General features: G+C 39.9%; 1 protein-coding gene across 1 annotated transcript; it reads left to right on the top strand.

The window, feature by feature from the left end:
* On the top strand, positions 1-24,893 carry vwa5b1 (von Willebrand factor A domain containing 5B1). Its single transcript, XM_053317781.1, has 21 exons — positions 1-157; positions 334-495; positions 2,199-2,418; positions 2,680-2,834; positions 3,842-3,973; positions 4,881-5,005; positions 6,637-6,813; positions 7,736-7,846; positions 8,907-9,109; positions 10,408-10,522; positions 10,775-10,960; positions 11,674-11,875; positions 13,110-13,309; positions 14,950-15,193; positions 17,856-18,149; positions 19,488-19,625; positions 20,702-20,836; positions 21,443-21,514; positions 22,069-22,138; positions 23,506-23,629; positions 24,234-24,893. The coding sequence occupies exons 1-21, from the start codon at positions 19-21 to the stop codon at positions 24,891-24,893; spliced, it is 3,864 nt and encodes a 1,287-aa protein (XP_053173756.1). The 5' UTR covers positions 1-18.

Below are 24,893 nucleotides of genomic sequence, written 5' to 3' on the forward strand. Positions count from 1 at the left end.
AATCCTAAAACCAGCACCATGCCTGGACTCATTAACAAGGAGAACCGGAGCGCTCTGCCCCTCAGTGTATCTGACATCACTTCCTGTGTCAGAGGTTACACTCTGGCCCTGACAGCTTCTATGACCTATGAAAATATTGAAGATCATGCCATCGAGGGTAAGTGAGCACACTACAGACTACTTTACTTTAGTCACATGACCACTTTGAACAAATGTAATCCCACTTTATGCTCTAAAAGTAATTGTTATCGACTGAAGAGAAGTATAATTGTTTGTTTGCTGCACCTGGTTCATGTACTTCTCTTTCTTTCTCTGCTTCATACCACTTTTTAGGCATATTTATTTATCCCCTGGATGAAAATTCCATTGTGGTGGGGTTTGAGGCTATGATATCCAGTCAGATTATAACACTGCAAATCAAAGACAAGGCCAAAATCGACGACTGTTATCTGGATTGCTGCAACACATCTAATGGAGGCCTCCAGAGTGGCAGCGGTAAGATTAAAGCTGCTCTAATCAATATTTCTGCACTAGCAATGGATCAGAAAGGCTATGTGTAATGTGAAAGGTGTTGCCTGCAGTGATGGATTCAGAAGGAATTATAATTTGACTCTGCAGCTCACTTCAGCTCTATAAAGCCATTTTAGCATCATTCAGCTCATTGTTTTGGTTTTCCAGCTCGCAACTTTTACTGTTTTGGTTTATTCTTGCTGCTCTAAGAAAAAGTTTTCAGCTAAAATATCTTTGATAAACCCACTATGTCCTACCTGGCAAACGCCAAACTGCAGACAGGGGGAAATTAGCGACCGAAGCAGCGAAAGAGCCACATATTTCCTCTCAGGAGGTGGTGGAGATCTAAACAGAGATAAAAGGAGAGCTCATATTGGACTTTTCAAGAAGAGGCCACAAACACAACTCAAAATGAATGCTAATGTTGCTCTGATGTGACTTCTAGATGTGTAGATAGGCAACTCTGCCAACATGTTTGCCATATCAACCTCATAAGGTGATATCAGTGTCATCATCTTGCTTTTTACTACAAAATATTACAGTAAGTTTTGTCATAAACTGCGAGTATTAGGTTTGGAAAGTTGTGGACATTTGCCAGATGCAGAGGATCTAAAAAGAGCCTCCAAAAACCAATAAAGAACTGCATTATGGGATATAATCAAGTGCTTTTAAAGTTTGAGAACTAAACCTCCTCTGCTTTGATTTAGGTAATTCCTTTTTAAATCTGTTTCTCACGAGTCCCCCTAACTTTATGAAAGTGTGATACTTAATTGCTGTAGTACTCCTTTAACCCTCCTGTTGTCCTCAAGTCAATGAAGGAAGGAAGGGAGGGAGGAAGGAAGGAAGAAGGAAGGAAAGGAGGGAGGACGGAAGGAAGGAGGGAGGAAGAGAGGGAGGAAAGGAAAGAAGGAAGAAGAAAGGAAAGAAGGGAGGAAGGAACGAGGGAGGAAAGGAAAGAAGGAAGGAAGGAAGGAAGGTAGGAAAGAAGGACAGAGGAAAGAAAGAGAGAAGGAGGGAGGGAGGGAGGAAGGAATAAGGAAGGAAAGGAGGGAAGGAAGGAGAGAGGAAAGGAAAGGAAAGAAGGAAGTAGGAAGAAAAGGAGGGAGGAAGGAGGGAAGGAAAGAAGTAGGGAAGATGGGGGAAGTACAGACGGAAGGAAGGAAGGGAGGAAAGAAGAATTAGACGGGGTCAACAAGGGTCCTCTGTTACGTAGGCATCAGAAAATCCAACACATTTCCATCCAACAGACTGTATTCATAGACCTAAATATAGGTTAGGATTAAGTAGATACAAATCAAGTCATATTTTCAGTTTCAGAGGAGAATCAGTTTTTTGAATAGTATTTTTTGTGATGCAAATTAAACAACCAGATGTGATGTCATGATAAAAGTTATAGTGAAGATGTAGAAGTACCGGCTGTAGACTGAACTTTGAGTCTTAATCTATAAAAGCCGGCACTGAGAATGTCAGCCTGCAATCTTTCTGGAGAGGCGGCTGCCTTCTCAAGCTGGCTTTTATCTTAAGTCGAGCATTAGAAATGTCGTGAAAGACTCCTTCTCTAAAAAGTCAGAGCTATAACTAATGGTTTTTCTTAATCAGTAAAATCTTAAAGCAGCAAAATGATCATCATGCCATAGTTCTGGTAACCTTTTAAAAACTGTGGTTGTTAATCTTACCTGGTGTTACAGGACTCATAGTGATGGATGAGGATGTGGAGAGGACAGTGTTAGTAGTTAACCTTGGGATCATCCCTCCTATGGAGACGGTTCATATTCTGGTTAGCACCTCCTCTGAGCTCTCCACGCTGCCCAACGGGGGGATCAAGGTCTCATCCCCACCGGTGTGCACACCAAGGGTTCAGAGGACCATCAACGAGGAGCAAGGAATATCCCCAAACTTCTCCAGATCGTAAGAAATAAAGAGATACATTCATTAATTTAACACTGTGTTGTTGATATCTCATCATTTAGTCACCCCGTCTTGCTAAAATAATGTTCTTACACATATTGTTAATAATTTTTTATCATTAAAAGAAAGCATTGGACTATTTTAAATTTGGATTTGTCACTTTAAATTGGCTTTTCAACCCCTGCATTCATGTTCTGTATTGATGGATGGAAACTGGCTCCCGATATTTTGCATGTTAATTCACAATGGTGCCATTTTTAGGCGTGACAGGCATCCTTGTGCCTCCAGTCCTCATGATCAACCTCCCAACCCTCCTCAGCTGTGTTTGGCCTCACTGCTGGAGGAGGAGGCCATCAACTCCATGGACTACGAGTTTAACTTCCAGCTAGAGATTCGTGCTCCCTACCTCCTCGCAGGTCAGAGAATTAATCATCTGCTGGGCCAAAAACCACTTATTCACTGTGAAGCTGTTTTTTCAGTGTCTATATAAGATGTATGATCACTTCAGCAATTGTACAGGCAAGTATTGCATCTCCAGTTCTCTTTGAAAGTTCTCATGTCACCAATAAAACAATGTAGTTTTGATTTAGCTTGGAGTAAAGTGCAGGAATAAGGGGGAAAATGTTCCTCCAGTGCTTTTCTATTGTGTGTGTTTGCAGTTATGTATGTGTGTGTGTGTTGTAACTTTGTCCTTAGATGACAAATGATATTCATATTTCGCTAACATTAATAGGCAACAAAAAACATGTTAAATAAAGAGTATGACATACTGTATGGAACAAACCAGCAGGTCCCATCATGTATGAGAAGACATGTTTTCAAAAGATTATAAAAAAAAGATACAGACTCAGAGGTTAACCTTTGTGTCGTCCTCCCGGGTCATATGGACCCTTTCTGTTTTGACTGTTCCTTCTTTCCTTCCTTCCTTCCTTCTGTCTGTCCTTCCTCCCTCCCGCCTTCTCTCTGTCTTTCCTTCCTCTCTCTTTCCTCCCTTCATCGCCCTGTCTTCCTTCCTTCTGTCCTTCCTTCCTTCCTTCCTTTCTTCCTTCCTCCTTCTTTCCTTCCTTCCTTCCTTTCCTTCCTTCTTCCTCCCTCCTTTCCTTCCCTCCTTCCTACCTTCCTTCCTTCCTTTCCTTCCTTCCCTTCCTTCCTTTCTTCCTTCCTTCCTTCCTTCCTTCCTTCCTCCCTCCCTCCTTTCTTTCCTTTTCTTCCTTCCTTCCTTCCTTCTTTGACTCGAGGACAACAGGAGGGTTAATTAAGAAAATAAGCTTGCAGATTAATTGATGATAACAGTATCCGGTAGTTGCAGCCTCGCTCTCATCCATGCACATTATTGCAGTGGGACCTGCTGGTTTGTGGTACTGTTATTACTGGCGGTGGAGCCTCTGGTTATTTGATCGTCTGTGGTGGTTGCTCTGTGTAGGTGTCGAGAGCCCTTCTCATGCCATCCGAGCTGATGCAGATCCTCTGGCCCGCTCTGCTACCAGCGTCGTTATCACTCTGGCTGACAAGTACACTTATGACTGTCCTGTCGAAATCCTCATCTACCCCAGCGGTAGGTTCACAGCTTTAAAATTCACTCACAAGGTGGCTGCGCAATTAGTGTGCTTTTTTAAAATCCACTCTTAAGTGCAGTATTAAGAAATTGCATATTTCACCCATGTCAAGCTTCTTTTTTTTTTACCTCATATTTAGCATTTGATTAGATCAGTAATGAGGTGATTTGAGTACCCTTAAGCATCAGGAAAAAAACTGTCCCCTTGTTATAATGTGTAACATGCCCATGGAGTTAGACAGCCATTGTGTGGGTGTGCATTTTGTGTCAGCTCTTTATTTCTTTCCTGTGCTCTCGCCTCTCCCTCGGTGCTGTCTTGACCTACAGTATGTGTAAGCCAGTTGTCTCCCAGAGGCAGGAATGAGGCCCGGCCTTGCTGATCCAACAGGCCTCTTATGAAGGCTTTGTTCACAAACAAACCTGCGGCCAGTGCCGGGCAATTTAATTCAGCCCTGACCAGTGCTGCAGTTTCAATCACAACATTGATGCTCAGCTCTGAGATGAGGAGGAACTGAGCTGTGACTGTAAGAAACAAAACCAAGATGAAAACACGAACAGAGCAGTTTTATTTTCATCATCATCTTGGCGGATTAACAAGCAGAAACACAGGCTGTGTGTCAAAATAAATAACAATCCAAATCCCCGGGTTTCAATGAAAATTCAATCCTCTGTGCTAATTTAGTCTTCCTGAGTGTGAGTAAGCATCTATATATTCAATCAGCTCTTGATTTTTTAACTTCAATACATACAGTGATTTAATAAAGGGATAGCTATCCACTACGCTCCCTCTTCCCCCCCTGTGCTGCTATCTGGTGTCAATTTCAGGCATTATCCATCTGCTCGATAACCTATAAAGTCTGTAATGTTTGTAATAATGTCTTCGTCCTAACCAATGGTGTCACTTCAGAGCCTCATCTGCCACATGTGCTCATTGAGAGCGGCGACATGACGCAGGAGGACTATGATGAGTATCTTCACGGCCGGAGTGATTTCATCAAGGCCACCAAGAAGGACTCGAGCAATGAGAAGAAAGTGAGTGTGTGTGTGTTCATGTGCACCATTTGCACCTGAATTGATGACGACAATATCATTTTCAGTCTGGTGAACACAATATCACCAACAATTCCCTGCAACAGATACTGTTTTTGTGAAGCTGCAGTGATTTTGACACTTTATTTTAATGCTATCAGAACGACTGTAGAGTTAAATTAGCTCCTGGCTTGTTGAGTCTGAACAAAAATGTAACATTATGATCTTTGCAAAGGTAGTATTTAGCACAGTGTAAATGTAATTATCTGGTAGCTTTTCCAGATATTTATGATCCTGTTTCCACCCACTGTATGTCTATATTTTATTAAATGTGGGCAAATGTGCAAATTGTACTTAAAAGTCTGAAAACCGTGAAGTGTAAAGTATCTACTCTTTGCAAACTAAGCAGTGAATGCAAAACTAATCAAATTTTAAAGTTTTCAGGCTGGTAAAGTTTGCTGTATGTATGCCCCCCAAAAATCATGACCATACAACCTAAATCACCTTAAAAAATGCAGTATTCATAAGAAAACTGTGTCCTTTAATCTCTCTTCTTCTTTCCAATGTATTTAAGAAACTATATTTTGATCCTATACAGTACATAGTTCACATAAATTAATTATTAATTATTTAGTCTGTTTTACATGGTGTCTGTCTACTTTAATAGCACATATTATGCATGCTATATCTTCTTCTTCTTCTTCAATATTTGCATTGATATAAATACATTACAATTTGATACATTTAAATATTTGATATGAAAGTGGTTTAACTTCACCAAATTGCATGAAATCAAAGATGGCATTATTGCTAAACTAATTTAGTTAGCTTAATCAGGAGTTTGAAACTAGCTACGGTATTTTTTGTCCTCTGCCATGATTGGATGTAGCGACTGCCCTAAATTAGTTACGGGGAATCTGACTTTCCAAGATGTGAAATTTAATCAAAATGAATATTATTCAATGACAGATAACCAGTCGGGAGAAATGAGAGACAGGTTTTTGTTTTAGCTTCAGCACGGCTAGCTGTGGCTTATCTTAGAGCTGCTGTAGTTAGCTTGTGAACATTTTAATTACATGTAGTTATAAGTTATACTCTTCTATGGCACAATCATTTTTTAAACGGTAAAACGTCGCAAAGTCAGCTTCCTGCCTCAACTCAATTTTGTATTTAATTTCTCAATGTAATTACAGTTAGAGTGTTTTTTGCCTTTGTACTTTGCAAATTAATCTTTTCACCAGTTAGGTATTATTCATTTTCACTCTGCCTAGCATGAACAGCGTTGTCTATTCACTTAAAAAAGTCACGCAGTTATGTGTCCATTCACATCTCCACTATGATGAGGTTGTTAAGTGACAAGCAGACCTGAACAGGAGGAGAGCGAGCACTATAAAAACAGGTTTCTATGGAAACACTCCAAAGGCTCCACAGTCTGCCTGGAATTTCCTGCAGGACACAATTGATGTGCTCTGTCTATTGACCTAATCACTTGCCTTTTTTTGTGTCTCTTTTTTTGCCTTTCTTGAAATGTAAAATAAAAGTCAGATTCATAGTAAGTGCAGTTATCTCATGGCGACCAATTCTCTGATATTCATGCTGTGTGTGTGTGTGTTTGTGTGTGTGTGTGTGTGTAGGTTGATATCATTCACAGACGACTCCATAAGGATATCCTCCACAATCCTGTGACCATGTTGAATTTCTGCCCTGACCTCAAGTCTATCAGCTCAGATTTGAGGAAGGTGCACGGCGAGTTCGTCTTCCTCATTGACCGCAGCGGCAGCATGAGTGGGGTCAACATCAACCGTGTGAAGGTATTTTAATCTCAGTGTCGTATTTCTTGCACAGATGCAGATGGAAGCACAAAGTAAAGCACTCACTGATTTACATATACCACACACCATCACCAGTTTTTTTTTCTATTAGCAGAATATGATAAATTTGATGAAAAGTGTTGTCATATAGTTGCTGAAAGCACATTAAAATATGCAAGATTAAATAGAAACACACTAATGCATCAAAACCATGATGAAGGTATAACTGCATCCGAGGCTCACAGCGATTCACGGCTTCTCTGTGCAGTCTGAGAAGATTATACAGACATGATTGGCCAGCTGTGTTAAGGGCATGTACTCAGAGATATTGATTAGACCAATCATTCACCATTCACCAAATGCCTCCCAGTTGCTAGGATCTAGCAAGCAGTCTTTAAGTCTTTAATGTTTCTTAGAGTACAGAGCATGTCTTTAATGTTATGTACTGTAGCTACTTCTGGACTGACCCTGGCTTGTGATGTGATGCTGATTGGTGTGACTAAGACTCAGGCTTTATCACTGATCAAATAAAACATATGGAATTTAGCCTTTTTTTTTTTATGCACCTGAACAGGCCTTGTGTTATAGATTATCTGACTGATGTTGGTCTTTTTGCTGTTCACTTGAATGAAGGATGAGATAAGTGGTATTCCTTTAGAAACTGCCCCTCAGCTAGAGAAGAGGCAGTGATGGATAAAATGACAATCCTTGAATCTCCTTGAAAAAACTGTGCTGTATAGTAGTGCCAGCTGAGTACATGCTTCCATTCAACCCAGACATCAGCAGACGTAGTTGTGTTACAGAGGAAAAAAATATCAATTACTTCAACAAGACATTAAGCAGTTCATTTGCAGGGGGAGTGTTAGTTATTTTCCATTTTTTTGGCCCCAAAACTCAAATATACTCTCCGTTTCTTTCTCAGGATGCCATGGTAGTGATTCTCAAGAGCCTCGTGCCCGGCTGCCTTTTCAACATCATAGGCTTTGGCTCGACATTCAAATCATTATTCACAACCAGCCAGAGCTACGAAGAGGTAAAACAGCTTTGTTTAATCAAGGGGAAATATTGTAAACTGTATATATGTGTTCCTTTCAGTTAATTTTATGGCTCAGAGTAGAGTTTCAACTGAGCCAAACTGACAGTAAACACAAAAAGCTGTCCTTGCTTACAGAATACTTCAGTAAATCACACGCTACAGTAAGTCTTCAAAATGCAGCAATTTTATCATTACATTTCTATCCAGCTTAGCGGCATTGCAACAATTGCCACTGCCATACATTTCAAATGAGAAGAGGAAAATAAAAAATGTGTTGTTTTGATTAATTTCTAAATGTTAAGATATATTCAGTCTGTAAATGTTGGTATTATATTACATTTTAGCATTACCCATACACTGTAACTGTAGCTTACAGTAGTTTAATAATAATAATAATAATAATAATAATAATAATAATAATGCATTTTATTTAAAGGCGCCTTTCAAAGAACTCAAGGTCACCTTACAAGGCACATATAACACAACAACAGTACATCAAACAATATAAATCGGGTGACATTAAGTGCAAAGATAAAGAATAAATATTAATGTGACTACAAAGTGCATTAGTACATCATTACTTGTACAAGATACTGAAACATTAAAGATTTGGTGTCTTGAATGATAACATAGATACAAAACCAAAAAAAGTGAATAGGTCTGTGTTGCATTTATGTCACGTATTTTCCCCTTGCTGTTTGTACAATCTTGAGGAAATAACATTTGCAGACTGAAAATGCAACAAGTGAGTCAGTGATTACCATATTTAATATTTTGAAATGAAGCATGCTAGGTAAGTTGTGTGCTTGAAAGGTTCCTGTAGATCTTTCATATATAACATATTGTGTTTATCCTGAATGCATTTCCTGTCTCATAAAACATTTGTGAAGCTGATTTATAAAGTCTTTTAATCTATTACCACCATATTTACTATCTAACAGTCTTCTTAGTTGCTTATTTCTTGGTGTATTACAGCCACAAGTCGATCAGTGTGAAATCTATTAGTGTGAAAGTACTGTAACTCAAGAAACCTCATCTCCTCATCTTCATGATCCAGGAAGCTTTGGCTCTGGCTTGTGAGTATGTCAGGAGGATCAGAGCTGACATGGGGGGGACCAACATCCTGGCACCGCTCAACTGGATCCTGAGGCAGCCGATGTTGAGTGGACACCCCCGCCTGCTTTTCCTGCTCACCGACGGGGCCATCAGCAACACGGGCAGGGTTATCGAGCTGGTCCGCAGCCACGCACGCTACATCAGGCAAGTTTTACTGTTGTTAACGCACTCTGGGTAACAACTGACTGTTAAAATAATGGAGGAAGATCAATAGTGAGTCACATTGTTATGGATATTGTCATTATTGTCTCGTAGCAACCTTTGTATGGCCTCTAAACGCATTACAGAATGACCAATTTGTGAGTGAATGCGATTCATATCTGCAGGTATTGTAATATATACAGTTTCCCATACTGGCGTGGAGGTAACTGATTGGCTTTTAAGGGTTAAGAAAGCAGCAAAGGCAGAGCGACTACTGTATGTCAAAGCAAATGATAAAAAAAAAAAAAATGGGCTTGTGTTGATGCTTCTTATGTAAATAGCAAGTGGAGAAAGCTCCCTGATAACATCAAGGGATTGTCAGGGGCTTTAATACAACACCTGTTTATGGAAGTCTAATCCTCTTAAAATGAAAATCCAGGAATGTGCATCAAATGTTGTGTTACTGTTAAACACAATAAACTCTGTGTATCTCTACAAAGAATCTGTCAGGAGGGCAACACTTGTGCAGGCTAGATTAAAAAGTATGTTGTTTTAAAGCTACATCTAGAATTAGGAAATAAAAAAAAGCTCCCCGCAGGATGCAAACCTGTCAGCATGAGCGTGGGGGCCGATTGCACAATGCGTCTGCGGTACACAGAGAAATCATTTTATTTTGCTGCTTCCATCTGAGTCTCACACTGTGAATCCCTCTCCTGAGTCACTCTGGAAATAATTGACTTTTGTCTTTCCCCTTTTAATGGATGACTGCCCCCAGACGATTGCATTAGATACACAGAGCTTGACCAATTCATCGACACTTCCTGGGTCATTATCACACTATGCTTACAAATCAGCGCAGCCAGTCAGAGGCAAGATCAAAACCACGATGAATCTCTGTTTCGGATATCCGTATCAGGTTTTTAACTATGTAGAAGGTGACATTTCCCGTTATTTCATCTGCTCTCATTAAAAATGCAAAGGGGTGTAGCAGGTGCAATGAATTTAGCAATCTCATTCCTCGCCTAAAAAATTGAATAAAAATGGCAAAACAAAGTGGCGGCCAATTTCCCTGGAGGACTTGGAGAAATACCAGGCATGGCTCAAGTCTTCAACATAAAAGATAATTTCCTGTTTGGCTTTGTTTTTCCCCTCAAAAGCTATAAAGATTGTTTATAGAGGTTACACCTTTCTAGTTTTTGTAACATAAATCTCTAGAAATGTGTGACATCCTGTTATCATGCTCATATATATATCTCTCGATTTGTCCATTGGAGCTGCAGTGTTTAATCTGTTTTGTGCAGATGTTTTACGTTCGGCATAGGACAGAACGCTTGCAGGAGGCTGGTGCAGGGACTGGCAACAGTTTCTAAAGGAACAGCAGAGTTCCTGGCCGACGGCGAGAGGCTGCAGCCCAAGGTATTCATTTCCAGCCTTGTGTGTCACCCTTAACGACAGCAAGCTATTCTGAGGGCCGCTGGAGAGCCGTTATGCAGTGGTTTCAAAGCAACAGCATGTCCGCCACTGATACCAGTTAGGAATCATATCTCACAGACACCATTCACTTTGTGTACTTGTCAAGGGGGGGGGGGGGGGGGGGGGGGGGGGGCTGTGTTTTTGTATATGACAGTCTATTTCAGTCTGCTGTTTTTGTTCTTTTAAACTATGCAGATGATAAAGTCCCTGAAGAAAACCATGTCTCCTGTGCTAAGTGATATCTCCATCGAGTGGCTCTTTCCTGAGACCAAGGAGGTGCTGCTTTCCCCGGTGGGCAACACCTTTCTGTTTCCAGGCGACAGTTTGATTGGTTACAGTGTGGTTTGTGACACCACTCGCTACCACGCCAACCCCAAATCTGTAAGTGTAAGACACCTGCTGAAAGGTGACAAATGACTGAATGCATGATAACTTTCTGCATTGTGACCATCTCTTAAAAAGAAACATCGAATTACATCTTTCTTTTTTTTTTGGTTGTATTTTTGATGTTCTGTTTGATCGTTCAATAATTCAATTTAAAGAGGTTGTATCACGCACATCATGCAGATCTGTATTTCTATTCTGGGGCTCTACTGGAATGAATTTGCATGATATAAAGATGATTTATCTCATAATGGCCCTTTAGGCTGAAGTATGGGTGCCTCACATCAGCCAAAGACAGATGTGTAATGTACTAAATCCAAATTTAATGGTGTTATATTTTAAATACACAGCTTCTTATTTTTAAACCTGAAGATAATCAAATTCAAGGCATAATATAACATATCAACATGTATAAGAACAAAAAGGAACAAGGAGCCTGGAAATGAGATTATAACATTACACAAATAAACATTTGGTAAAAGGATAATGCACAAAGCTCTTCACAGTCAATAGAAATAACATATGAGAGGAGTAACAACCACATCTGTAATCATAACATTTGCTAGGTGTTAACATGGGATTGGTTCCTATTTTATACCAAATAGTCCATTTGACACAGCATGATATTTATTTTATTTTATCAAACCTTGTGAGCGGGTCTTCAATGAAGCACTTGTCACAGATGAGTCAACTATTCAAAATCTCAACAGGATAAGAGGAGGCGATACAGCATGATGCGCTCCATTGAGTCAGCCAGCTCAGTATTTTATCACTCTCAAGAAGAGGACCCAGTGAAGACAGGTGTGGATGGTTCAGGGTCTTATAGGGAAGCACCCTCCGGTGCTCTGTATGACTCCTATCAAGACTCGATGATAGACAACAGCCCCGTCACCACAGAGCAAGACACCATGGGTAAGAACCTGCAACACTTCCTCAACGGTGGCTAGACTGCTGTATTTCAAACCAGCTGGGCCAGCCAGTGTAGAAGAGCTGAAGTAGATACAGTGTGTAAAAGATTATGGGTAAAGGTAGAATCTAAAAGAAGTTTAAAGATTAAGATTAGCAACATTACTCTAGAAATGATCAGATAGTCATCAACCACTTTAGTCCAAACTGAAATAACTCAACAATTATTGGATGGATTGTTGTTAAATTGTGTTCATTCATGATACCCACAGGATGAATCTTTTTGACTTCCTCAATCCCTTGACTTTCCTCTAATTACCACCAAGAATTTCATATATCCAGTGAGATATCAACATCTACTGAATGGATTGGCAGACAGTTTTTAACAGACATTCATGGTTCCCAGTTGATGTATCCCAGTGACTTTGGTGATTCCCAGCAGTTTTTTATCCATCATGAGGTTGACATTTGTCATTTTGAGATAGATGTCTTGACATTGGATGGAATGGATTGAAATTTGATTCAGAAATTCATGTCCCCCCCGTGGTGGTGTTTAGCTCAGTGGGTAGAGCACCCGCCCCATGTGTTAAGGCTACAGTCCTCACTGCAGGCAACCCCGGTCCGAATCCCGTGCCGAGCGGCCCTATCCTGCATGTCATTCCCCCCTCTCTGCCTCCTGTCTCTCTCTACTTGTCTGTACATTAAAGGCAAAAAGCCCCAAAAAATATACTTAAAAAGAAATTCATGCCCCCCTTGGGATGAACTGCAATAACTTTGGTGAACACCATCATCAGGTAAAAATGTTAATGTGGCATTAAACTGGTTTAGTTTGTACTATGTTAGGACCGTGAATGTGGCTAATATAACCTGCTAAACATCACGTTTGCGAATATAAGCATTTTGGTCAAAGCACCACTAAGCCATGTCTAAGTACAGAGTTGCTAGCACAGCTTTACACTCTTGATCATCTGTGATAGTGGTTGTCCTTGAACAGGCCAGCTAGCTATTTATTGTATTTACTCCAAACAAAATGATGCTTTTGAAAAATTTCAATGAACCAGTTTGTATCAGAGAGTTTTCTTTATTCAGGAAAGAACCAGCTCCGATAAATAGTCACTATGGTGTCACCAATCAGCAATTTAGAGTTGGTAAAATGAACATTAATGTATGAAATTTCATGGGTTGTTATCTGGAACTGTTTTGAGTTTATTTTGTTTTGAATTTTTGAACAAAATATTAGGGTTCGATAGCAAGACCTCCCCAAGAAGACGTGCATACAGTACCAACCAGATAATTGACTTCAACCCAGCGAAGAAGGTCTACACACCCAGTGACCCCAGCTCTGTGGTGACCAAGAATCCTCTGAGGAGGGCTAAAGTCCAGGAGCTGATTGGCCAGATGAGCCCTGAGCACGAGGCGCAGTGGAAGAATGACTACCAGGTATGTTCCCATATTGAGGTTTATAAATAACATTCAAGATTGCTTTTAAAATGATCTTCTCAGGTCTAATTTGTAAAATGGGACAGAAGTTATTTCTAAATCAATTTAGTTGTCGCTCATACATCTCAACCAATTCCTTTCAAACTGAGCTTTCTTTAACCCTTGTGTCGTCCTCCCGGGTCAAATTGACCCCATCTCTTTTGACTGTTCCTTCTTCCCTCTTTCTTTGCTCCCTCCTCCTTCCATCCTTGCTTCCTTCCTTCCTCCTTTCCTTCTTCCCTTCCTCCCTCCCTCCTTGCTCCTTTCCTTCCTTCCTTCCTTCCTCCTTTCCTTCCTTCCTTCCTCCTTTCCTTCCTCCTTTCCTTCCTCCTTCTTTCCTTCCTCCCTCCCTCCTTACTTCCTTCCTTCCTTCCTTCCTTCCTTCCTTCCTTCCTTCCTTCCTCCTTTCCTCCTTTCCTTCCTCCTTTCCTTCTCTCCTAAATTCTTTCCTGTTTTCATCCTTACTCCTTTCTTTCTTTCCTTCTTTCCTTCCTTCCTCCTTTCCTTCCTTCCTCCTGTCCTTCCTGAAATGAAATAAACCGCAATGCAGTATCATTTACATATGAATATAAAATATGAATTAAGAAATGAAAAAATTATATGAAAAGTATATTTGTATTCAGACTGTGTTGACAAATTAAACAGCCATCTGACCCTTCCTACAGTCTGGACTGGAATATAATCATAAACATAATGATATTCTCTCCTCAGTAATGAGGGGCAAAAATTATGAATGGTAATTAGATTTAAATATTTGTCAGGGAGCATCATAGGGTAACTAAACAGGACTCAGCGAGCTGTGAAGTAATGGTATCTTCCCTTTGCAAATCCCTCTGTGGATCCATTGTATTTGATATGACTAATCTAACTCTTACCAGCTTGCTGTTTATTTGTTTATAGGCACATACATTTATATAAATAAAATGAAGAAATGAAAAAAAGACTGTGGATGAAAGATGAAGGCTTTTATATGTCTCCTAAAAGTCAAGAGTATAAACAATTCCTCCATTGCATTCATTTTATGGCACAATACAAATCTCATTTTAGCAATTACAGCTGGAACAATGAATCATTCCAACATAAAAAAGAGATTAATTAAGATGACTTTTTTATAATCAATTAATGGTTTACATCATGTTTGATTTAAAAATATCAAACATTCATTGCAGGTGTAATCATTTGCTGCTTTTGTTTGTTTTATTTGAAAGTAAATTGAACATGCTTGTGTTTTGGTGTCTTGCCCTGATGAAATGAAAATAATCATCTATTAGTTGCAGCTCTATAGCAAGAAGGGCTGCAACTAACAGATTATTTGAATGAGCTTTCATCTAACAATAAGAGAGTTTGGGTATCTACTTAAATGTGTCTGTTCCAGCTGTTTGCACCAAAAAAATGATGCTCTTGCTTTTATGATGGTCTTTTTTTTATATTCCTTTTGAACTCATAATCAAGACTCTGCATGCCACCCATTACCATGAATCAACCTTGAATGAGCACATTGAAAAGACCAAAATTGCAATTTGTAGACAAAGTTTCATACCTTATTAAAATCTGTGACTGGGTATTTTAAATTATAGCAACTTTCTTTTTTTTTTTTTCAGCCACAGCTGGCAAGCTTGTGTGCCACAACTTCCAGAGGGCGTCCGGCCAGCTGTCACAGGCTGGTCTCTCAGCAGGAGGCATTTCTGCAGCAGGAAGCCGACTCAGAGCTTCATTTGCATCCTCAGGCTCAGGACAACATTCTGCCCAGCAGCAGCGTGCCGCCCGCCGCTCGTAACACTGCTGGGGAAGATGGATCCAGATCCTCCACCGACAGTCCATCTGTAGGCAGCATGGGAGACACAGGTCAGACCACAAGCTCGACTATTCTGATGAACTGAAAATACGAAGAAGTGATTGAATATAGCTACACATTTTAAAGATGTCATAACTCTTGAAGTAGTAATGATCTTTGTCTGAATTTGTTTAGCACTGTAAGTGGGGCTGGGCGATATGGATAAAATCAAATATCACAATATATTTGACCAAATACCTTAATATCAATATCGCCACGATATTGACTGTTGGTGCCTTCACAAAATATTTACACAATGAGATTTTTGATAAATAATTATCAGTAATGTGGATATCATGACAAAGTGAGTAAAAGGCAAAAGTAGTACAGCAAGAACAATCTGATAAGTTCAAAAAATTACATAGTTTTACTGTAATGCTGCCTTTAAAACCAGGAAAAGACAACACTTCTGCCATATCACGTTATTACAATATGCCAAATTAGGGCAGAATAAAGACAAAGTGTGTAAAAGGCAAATAAAAGAACAGCTAGAACACCAGGAAAAAATACATATGCTATATCACGGTATTACGATATGCAAATTCTAAGACGATATCTAGTCTCACATCACGATATCGATTTAATATCGATATATTGCCCAGCCCTAACTGTGAGTCCATAGATTTTTAGGGACTTGATAATAAGAGCACAATACATTGTTACATTAAAACATTACTGATTACATTTAAAGGATTTTCCCTTTTAAAGGAATATTTCAACTTTTTGGGAAATACTCTTGACTGGAGTTGGAGTTGTCTTTCTGTTAAATATGAAGCAACATCAAAGAGAGGCTCTAAAATCTGAAATCAATTGGAATAAACATATTTAGAGGTGCTGCTAGGTGGATTTTGTTACCTTTGGGGTGATCTAGGCTACCTGTTTCCCCTTGTTTCCAGTCTTTATGCTAAACTAAGCTAAGTGGTTGCTGGTTGTAACTTCATAATTAATGGATACATACAGATTAAACGGAACCAATCTTCTCATCAAAGCAAGACAGCGAATAAGTGCATTTCCCAAGACGTCGAAATATTCCTTTAACATGACAAACGAGAGATAAAATGATTGTGGCCATAAAATTACCCCTTGAATGTGTTTCCCCCAACCACAGTGTATTTATTCAGTTTGATGTGACAAGTCCCTTAAAGATTTGATTTAAATGACATAAATGTAAGATAGACAGAGGTGGCTCTGAGGGAGGACAGGAAATATTTTTTTTCTAAATTAGTGGCCAAAGCTGAAAATAGACAGGAGATTAATAAGAAATGAAATAGGCAGTATTTTAAAGAGCAGTTATATTTGAGGTTCATTCATGCCGGATGAACTCAAAAAGGTTTGGAAACAGATGATGAATTAATTTAAATGGGACATAACATGTTTTTTATGTGATTTTCTGTCATTTACATACTGTTGCATGTTTAATGATGATGATGAAGCATAGTGAAAGTTTCAAAACTTGTAAAAATGCTGGTAAGTGCGACACAAAACTTAACACACTTAATCCTATTAGATAAATATGAATAGAAGTTAAATTCACACGGTTTTGATATTAAAACTTCATGATTGACTGTATCGAATGCTTTGCACAAATCGAAAAAACACAGCACCAACCGCTCCTCCTTCATCAAACCTTGATTTAATTTGCTCTAAATCCATTTGATGTAATTTGCAAGGTGGCAGCGTCAGAGGAATTATTTGGTCTAAAGCCAAATTGGATACGATGTAAACCAAAATTGATTGTATTAAGAAATGTTGTCAGTTGTTCAATGACAACTTTCATAGCAACCTTTTGAGAGTACTGACAGTATAATTATTGGTTGATGTCCAGATTTAAAAATAGCTATGACAGTGGCACATTATCAGGAAAGGAGCTGTGTTTAAAATTCAAGTAAATGAAATTAGTAATGAGGCGATTTAAAATATCTTTGTGAAATTTAATAAACATGATGTCAAACTGGAAAGCGTCTCTACTTTTGGAGCTGATGATTTTGTTTACTTGTAACTTATTCGACTGTAGCAGATAACAAACTTCAGTGAAATCTGTATACAACACACATAGTGACTGATAAAGGTGTAACCAGGTGTCAAATCTCACTCCTAAAAATAGCTATGACAGTGGCACATTATCAGGAAAGGAACTGTGTTTAAAAGTCAAGTAAATTAAGTTAGTAATGAGGTGAGTTAACCCTCCTGTTGTCCTTGAAGGAAGGAAGGAAGGAAGGAAGGAAGGAAGGAAGGGAAGAGAGGAAAGGAGGAAGGAAGGAAGGAAAGGAGGAAGAAAGAAGGAAGGAAGGAAGGAAGGAAGGTAGGAAGGAAGGAAGGAAGGAAGGGAGGAGGGAAGGAAGGAAAGGAGGGAGGGAGGGAGGAAAGAAAAGAAGGAAGAGAGGAAGCTAAGAGGGAGGAAGGAAGGAAAGAAGGACAGAGGAAAGAAGGAAGGAAGGAAGGAAGGAAGGAAGGAAGGAAGGAAGGAAGGAACAGTCAAAACAGACAGGGTCAATTTGACCCGGGAGGACGACACAAGGGTTAAAATATCTTTGGAGCTTTTTAAGGATTTTATTTACTTGTAACTTATTCGACTGTGCTCTGAGCCTCTGAGCAGTAGCAGATAACAAACTTCAGTGAAATCTGTATACAATACAACACACGTAGTGACTGATAACTCCTGTAATATTTCAGATGGATACGGCCACCAGTTATGTCAGGCAGAAACACCACAGGAGAGCAAGACTTCAGATCTGGATGCTGCCAACCAGCTAAAAGGTGACTGCAAGGCTGTGGTGTCCGGACTGCTGTGTGGGAAACCCATGAGGTGGGAGGTGGTCTTTGATGTCCTGCCCTACCTGAACGGACGGGAACGTGAGGAGAAGGTTCACGAGGAGCTGTGGAACGAGACCTTCCACCACCTGGCTGGACGCTCCATCATTCGCGACTTTGAGCACATGGGGGATAAGGAGTGCGAGATTGAGCATGGTGAGCTCTACAGGGACTTTAAATGTTTGTGTGGTGACTAAATTATGAGGATTTAAAGATTATAAAGACGGGAGTCAGGAGTTGGCCTACTGTTAAAAATCAATTTGACATTCAGCTGCTGTGTTTCTCATGTGTTTATTTCACGTAGCTGTTTGATTCTTAGAAATAAAAAGATTAATTTGAGGAGTTAGAGGAGAAAATCAATGCCACTCTCATCGCTGTCTGTTTAATATGAAGCTACACTTAGAAGACTGTGCGAAGGTATCAAAATCAGCTGGATTATCTAAACATGTCAATTAGTGACCTTTAAGAGGCTGTGGTGGGCAGATTGTGTTACCTTTGGACAGAGACACGCTGGCTGTTTCCAATCTTTACGCTAAGTTAAACTAACTGATTGCTGGTTGTAGCTTCATATTAACAGAAGTGAGAATGAAATCTCTGTAAGAAAGCAAATAAGCGTATTTCCCAAAATGTCAAGCTAAAGTCTCAGAGAGTATTATTATTATTCTCCTCAGCCATTGTATCTTTGAGCAGGTTGGCATGCTCCAAAACTCATAAAAATTGGCACACACATCAGAACTGGCAGAAATTACAAAGTTCTGTAGTGATTGGGCTGCGCACTAGCCAGCGGGCTCTCAAGGGCTCCCGAACACAGAACCATGTTGGGATAAAGTTGCTTTGATATTTATGAAATTCAGTGGGATCATTTCTGTCATCATTCTGGACTTTGTGCAGTCACTTTTTTATCTTACAAACACATATTTGAGGCTTTTAAGATGCAAAAAAACACACAAAACTTTGCAACCTTGTCTTAAGCAATCAATTCGGGCTTCAAGTGCATCAGCTTTGTAACACCCCCTAATTACTTTTAGCATTTTTGAGGGACAAAGATACCTAAAAATGTGCATCTATGCCAGTTGCCGTCTGTTAAATGTATAGCTGCATTCATATTTCACTTATTTGTTCAATCTACGGGCAACAGTAAGTGAAGCCTAAATGACACACAATCAAATCAATCAAGTTAATCAAATGTATACACAATTCCCAACGTTTCATCTCCAGCATACAAAATAATATTTCACCCTTTCAAAAAGTGTCTGATAATACTGAAAATTTGTCAGCTGATCCCTAGTAGCGATACCAACGCTGCCTCTCCCTCAAGGTCCATTCATCGCTGCTTGCTGCTATAATTAAGATTCAATTTGTATGATTTATGCATGTATTATGTATGATTGACTGTTTTTTATCTAATATTATGTAATGTATTTTAATGTTATGTAATATTACATAATCCTATAAGATGTTATGCAATCATATTGTGTTTATTATAATTCACAGGCTCTGGCAGGAAATACCAACTTTACGCTATTCACACCAGCAAAGCCTGCAATATACTGAGCAAACACACAGCGTTTGTTCCTGTTGACTTGGATACTAATGAGTATTTGCAGACAAGTATTGAATACATAAACTCTGGTAAGTCGTGTGGATTTCATGTGAAGAGGTCTTTATACAGCAGAATGTGTTGTCCTCAAAAATAACTCAGAACAACCTCTCTCAGTTCAACTTCATTTATTTGTAGTTTACTGTAGTAGTTATAATCCAGAGAACATTTACAGTGATCTATTAGTTTGTTATGTGCTGTGTTATTCTCCCATCAGATGAATAGTTCAGGATTTGGAGAAATATGCTTATTCACTTTCTAGAAATGAAGCTGGGGCAGACCCACTGGGTTAGCTCCATTCAGTGAGAGTCCATCAGCAGGGTTGCGACTTTTAATGTATTCTCACAGTCTCACAGATGTCTTTCCGCCCAGAATGATAAAATGTTCGGGCAACTAGTTGAAACCAGCATTTAAATCCACTATTTCTGCAGACTTTGCCTACGGTGGACTGTGTAGTGGACATGAAAAATGCCTGCAAAGAAGAAGTTGTTTATTCTCCAAGTTAATTCTTTTATCACTCTGGGCACACAGTGGACATCTGTGGGATCATAGAAATGCTGGATTTGTATTTTTCCCTTAAGGTATGTGTAGCAACATCATGTGACTAAATCACACAGTAAGGTGGGTGTGCTGAGATAAAAAATGAAACTTAGCATAGAGACATGAAGAAAGGGGGAACTGCTACCTTTGTCCGGCCCAAAGGTAGAAAACCTCCCTATAAACACCTCTAAAGCTCACTGTTTAACATGCTGCTTTAGTTTAGTGCTGGACTATTTCTTGGTAACTTTCTGGAGTTTTTGTCATGATCTTGAGGTTATCTCGAAGTGAATAAGCATATTTCTAAAAATGTCGAACTATTCCTTGAGCTTTTAATGTAGCAACCTGAGGATATCCCTTTATAAGTCATCAGTATTGACTTTATTATTTAGTTTTTTGGCTTTGAAACACTCACCTGCGCCTGAATATTTAGTCTATTTTAGTTTAAAACCCTGGATTCAAAATAGTATGCACCAGGAAACACTTTCAAAGGTGGATTACAGATACAAACCAGCTTAAACATTTCTTTTTATCTATTTTACATTTTAAAAAATCAATTTATTGTTTTCAGGTGAAGGTCTGAAGAGGGGCTCACACTCAAGCTCTCGCTCAGGGAGCAGGAAGAACAAAGGTTACTCCATAGGACTGGGTCGCTCCCAGTCTGGCAGCATGACGGAGGAGGCTGAAGATGTCCCGCTGCACAACAGTAGGCTGTATTTTAAATTATACAGTTACACAAGAGGCTTTAATCTCTACATCATTTACAATAAAAAATGCTGTAGAAAGAAATGAGATAAGCGCTGCGGTGAAAGGTAGAGGGGATCTTTTATTGAGAATGCAAATAGTGAGTATGTGATAGAGGGAATGTCATAGATATGAGAATGCTGCATATGAAGGAAGATTGATGTTTATATATTTATATTTATTCAAGTCTGTCTTTATTTGAAATAAAAAGATTAGAGATTGCGGCGCCAGCACTAGGAGCTATGAGATATCGAAACCTCTACACTTTACATTAAAAATACTCCAACCTCAGCAAAAGGGCACAACAACATTTTAAAATTGGGTATTGAGCTGTGGCATAGCAACAGCAGGAGCTAAGACTGGCACACTGCTCAAGCATCTGCTCCTTAACTGGCACGACCAGTTAAAGAAGAGGTGTGCAGTGGGCACAAAAGCATGTGGGCTGAATCCGCGTGACCTGATAATGCAGACTTTTTTTTCAAGCAATGTCGAGTTAGGTTTTGGGAAAGTAGAGGGAAAAAGTAAAGCAAATTTTCAATCTTATTTATCTTTCTGATTAATGTCTAAGATGGAGAAGATGGAGCCTCTCCCTGCAGCACACCCTCTTCCTCCAGCTGGGAGAGATGCAGCTTTGCAGAGGGTAAGAGCGGCACATCAACCGGTCAGTGAATTTGCTGTTTCTCATCAATTTTCTCCACTGAGACCTTTGACACACACACACACACACACACACACACACACACACACACACACACACACACACACACACACACACACACACACACACACACGCTGCCCGACCATCTCTTGTTGTTTTCTGGTCGACATCGGTGCATTGTTCCAAATGTGAAACATGAGATTATTGACATTTTAGTCCCTCTCCTTGTAAGTGATGACAGGAGTCGACACAGTTTTGTGGCTTGTATTGACAAATGCTGTCTGGACCTTTTCATAAAAGAATGAGCATGAGCTAACTACACAAACACACACACACACACACACACACACACACACACACACACACACACACACAGATAGTGTTTCACCCAGGGAGACAGCTGCTGGACTATATATCCTCAGTTGTTACATCTTAGTGTGTGTTTTAGCTCTTTATTGTGTTATACTGCACTGACAGAAATGCCGCTGCTCTTTCTCTTTCTCTTCCCCTTGTCTAACTCTGTTTATATCTCCAAGTTTTCCAGAGGAGTCCATCTGTGACCTCTGACCAATCACAGAAATCAGTGGAGAGCCTTTTTTCTGCCAGGTGGGTGACTGGAGACTGGCTGGTTGCATAAATGTGCTGTAGCTGTGATACTGCTGTATGAGCCAACACAGGGACTTCAGTATTATACTTCTGCTACCTTACAAAGCAGAGAATATTTCATTTTCATCTTAATGCATTTCTCTTTAGATTAATGTTTTAGGACAATACCAGACTATTCCATGACTAGTAATTTCTTCTCCTTTAAGAAGCAAATCTAGAGACATATTAGCAGCTCTGTAAGGCTTTAAAAAGCCCCCCAAGATCAACACAGGGCTTTGAAACCAATTTGACATTGTGGCCAAACTGGCTGGTCAGCGTCCGTCGCCAACCCGGGGGAGAACATGATCCGATGAACTGATCTGTGCAGCTCTTTGGTAATTTACGGCTGGCTCTAATGTCTCTGTAGCATTTTGATATATGATATAATATCTTTTGGAAGATTAATGTTAGTCTCACAGATGAAATCCAACAATTGTAGCTGCCGCATTAGTCTGTCTGAATGTAAAATGAAGGTCCTATGATTAATTTGTGTGTGTAAGTACTCGTGTGACATAGCTTGATACAGATTGTGCCGGTGCCACCTCACATTTTTCAAATTTGAACACCAAACAATTGAAATGATCTATATTCCATAATGCACAAATATAATTATTTCATTTGTTATGATAAGTTTCTCTACTGTCCCAGACATCATGTCCCAAGGGCTATTTTTATTGTTCCCAGCACAACAGGACGTCCTTAATTCTGAGTGCTGGTAGAGAGCCTGCGTGCTACAGTTAATCTGAACATCATCAGTATTGAGTGAACCTTAGTAATGGACTAATTGAAAATTTGACCTGCTGATGGCACTCAAGCAAAAGTTCTATAAAAGTTATTATACATGTGTTTACCAAATTTCATGGTAATCCATCTAATAGATGTAAAGTCATTTCTCAGATTTCATGTCGGAGCTAGAGGAAAAGTTAATGGATCACCGAATTTGGTGCCAATTTATCTGGTAGATGTTGGGACATTTCACTGGATAAGAACTTTGACCTGTTGGTGGCGCTAGATGAAAAGTCAGACAGTCATTAGGAGTCATCGTCTTTGTATTGTGAATATTTGTACCAAATTTCACAGCAACACATTCAATAGTTGTAGAGATATTTTATCTTTGATTACAGTGGTGGACTGACTGACACACAGCATGGCTATAAAAACCCTCATAGCCCACAACTGTTCTATTATATAGGTGTCTACATATGTACCAAGATAATCACAGCAACAGTTGCTTTCCCTTAACCGATAGAAGTAGTAGATTAAATCTAATAGTAGTGTGAGTGCTGTACTCTGTGATTTATATCTGCCGTCTCCTCCTCCTCTTTAAGGTTGGCCCTCAGCAGGACTCGCCTCCTCACTCGGGCTGCCAAAGGATTCATGTGTCGATCGCACAGCAAGTCCGGCGATTCAATTGGCGAGAGTGACAATGAGAACAAAGACTACATTCCTCTGGTGAGCAGCGGATCTATACACGTGAATGCTCTGTCAACCTGCATGTTCTTGTTGAACACTAATTTGAACTGACTGTGGATTTCTCTGGAGAGACGAATGTGTCACAATCTGTTGAACCATTAAAAGTGCTTAACATATTGCTATCAAATCCAACTGAGGACCTTTGTTTGCATATAGTACCCCTGTCTCTGCAAATACTCACACTCTCAAAGACAAAAATATATATAAAAAAATAATGAATATAGAAATAATGCAAAATGGGGATGAGTGGCTTTCAGGATTCCAGCTACTCAATCAGTCCTATTGCAAATTATGCACCACATTGCTTATGTATTATTCATCACTATACAAAACAATTCAGTTGCAAAAAAATATCAGAATACCTGCCTCTTCCTTTATCAACTACCTTGGTAGTATAGAGGTATTCTTTAGCAAGGCACTTCACGCCCACCTGCTGATTGGAGCAGTAAGTGAGGAACCATAAAAACATAGTAGTATTGTTTTTCATACAGAAATAAAATGTATCTGTAGCTAGTTTTGGAAGCTGAGTAAGGGTTGTAAAAATGATAGTTTTATGTCAAACTGAACTGTTCTTTCTTAACAGCTGTTGTTGCAACTGGCCAGTGGTGCATTTCTCCTGGACATCGCTCTGTGTGATGCCATTAATGTGCCCATGGACAAGCTGAAGTGGACGTCCCCCTTCACCAGCCACCGCACCAGCCTGGGTCACCTGTCTCACTCCAGCACCCGGCGTGCTGAGAGTGCCGATGACGGACGCAGATCACCATGTGAGCCTGAAACATATCAGCAACCTGCAGAGCACACTGTCGGCATCCACAGCCCTTCCCATCTGTCCCGGAGCTCCTGGACGGATGCTGGCCCTTCCTCGTTATGTAGTCCATCAACTACTGCTGAGCCTCCACTGTCTCCAAATTTCCAGGTGGACAGCGGACGGAGCTCTGGGTCCGGAGGTTTGGAAACAGCATCGCCCGGAGGCGTGCTCAAGAGAATGCTAGATACGGGGAGCATGGTGTGGGCTACAGCTGTGGCTCTTGCCTGGCTGGAGCACAGCTCTGCGAGTTATTTCATAGAGTGGGAACTGGTTGCCGCCAAAGCCAGCATGTGGTTGAGTGCACAGGACATCCCAGAGGGCCGGGATTTGGCCTCAATCAAGGCTGCTGCCAACCAACTCTTCATCATCCTCAGACACTGGGATGAAAACCTGCAACTGAACATGCTTTGTTACAACCCCAACAGTGTCTGA

The sequence above is a fragment of the Scomber japonicus genome, chromosome 4 (assembly GCF_027409825.1).
Source record: "Scomber japonicus isolate fScoJap1 chromosome 4, fScoJap1.pri, whole genome shotgun sequence".
NCBI lineage: Eukaryota > Metazoa > Chordata > Actinopteri > Scombriformes > Scombridae > Scomber > Scomber japonicus.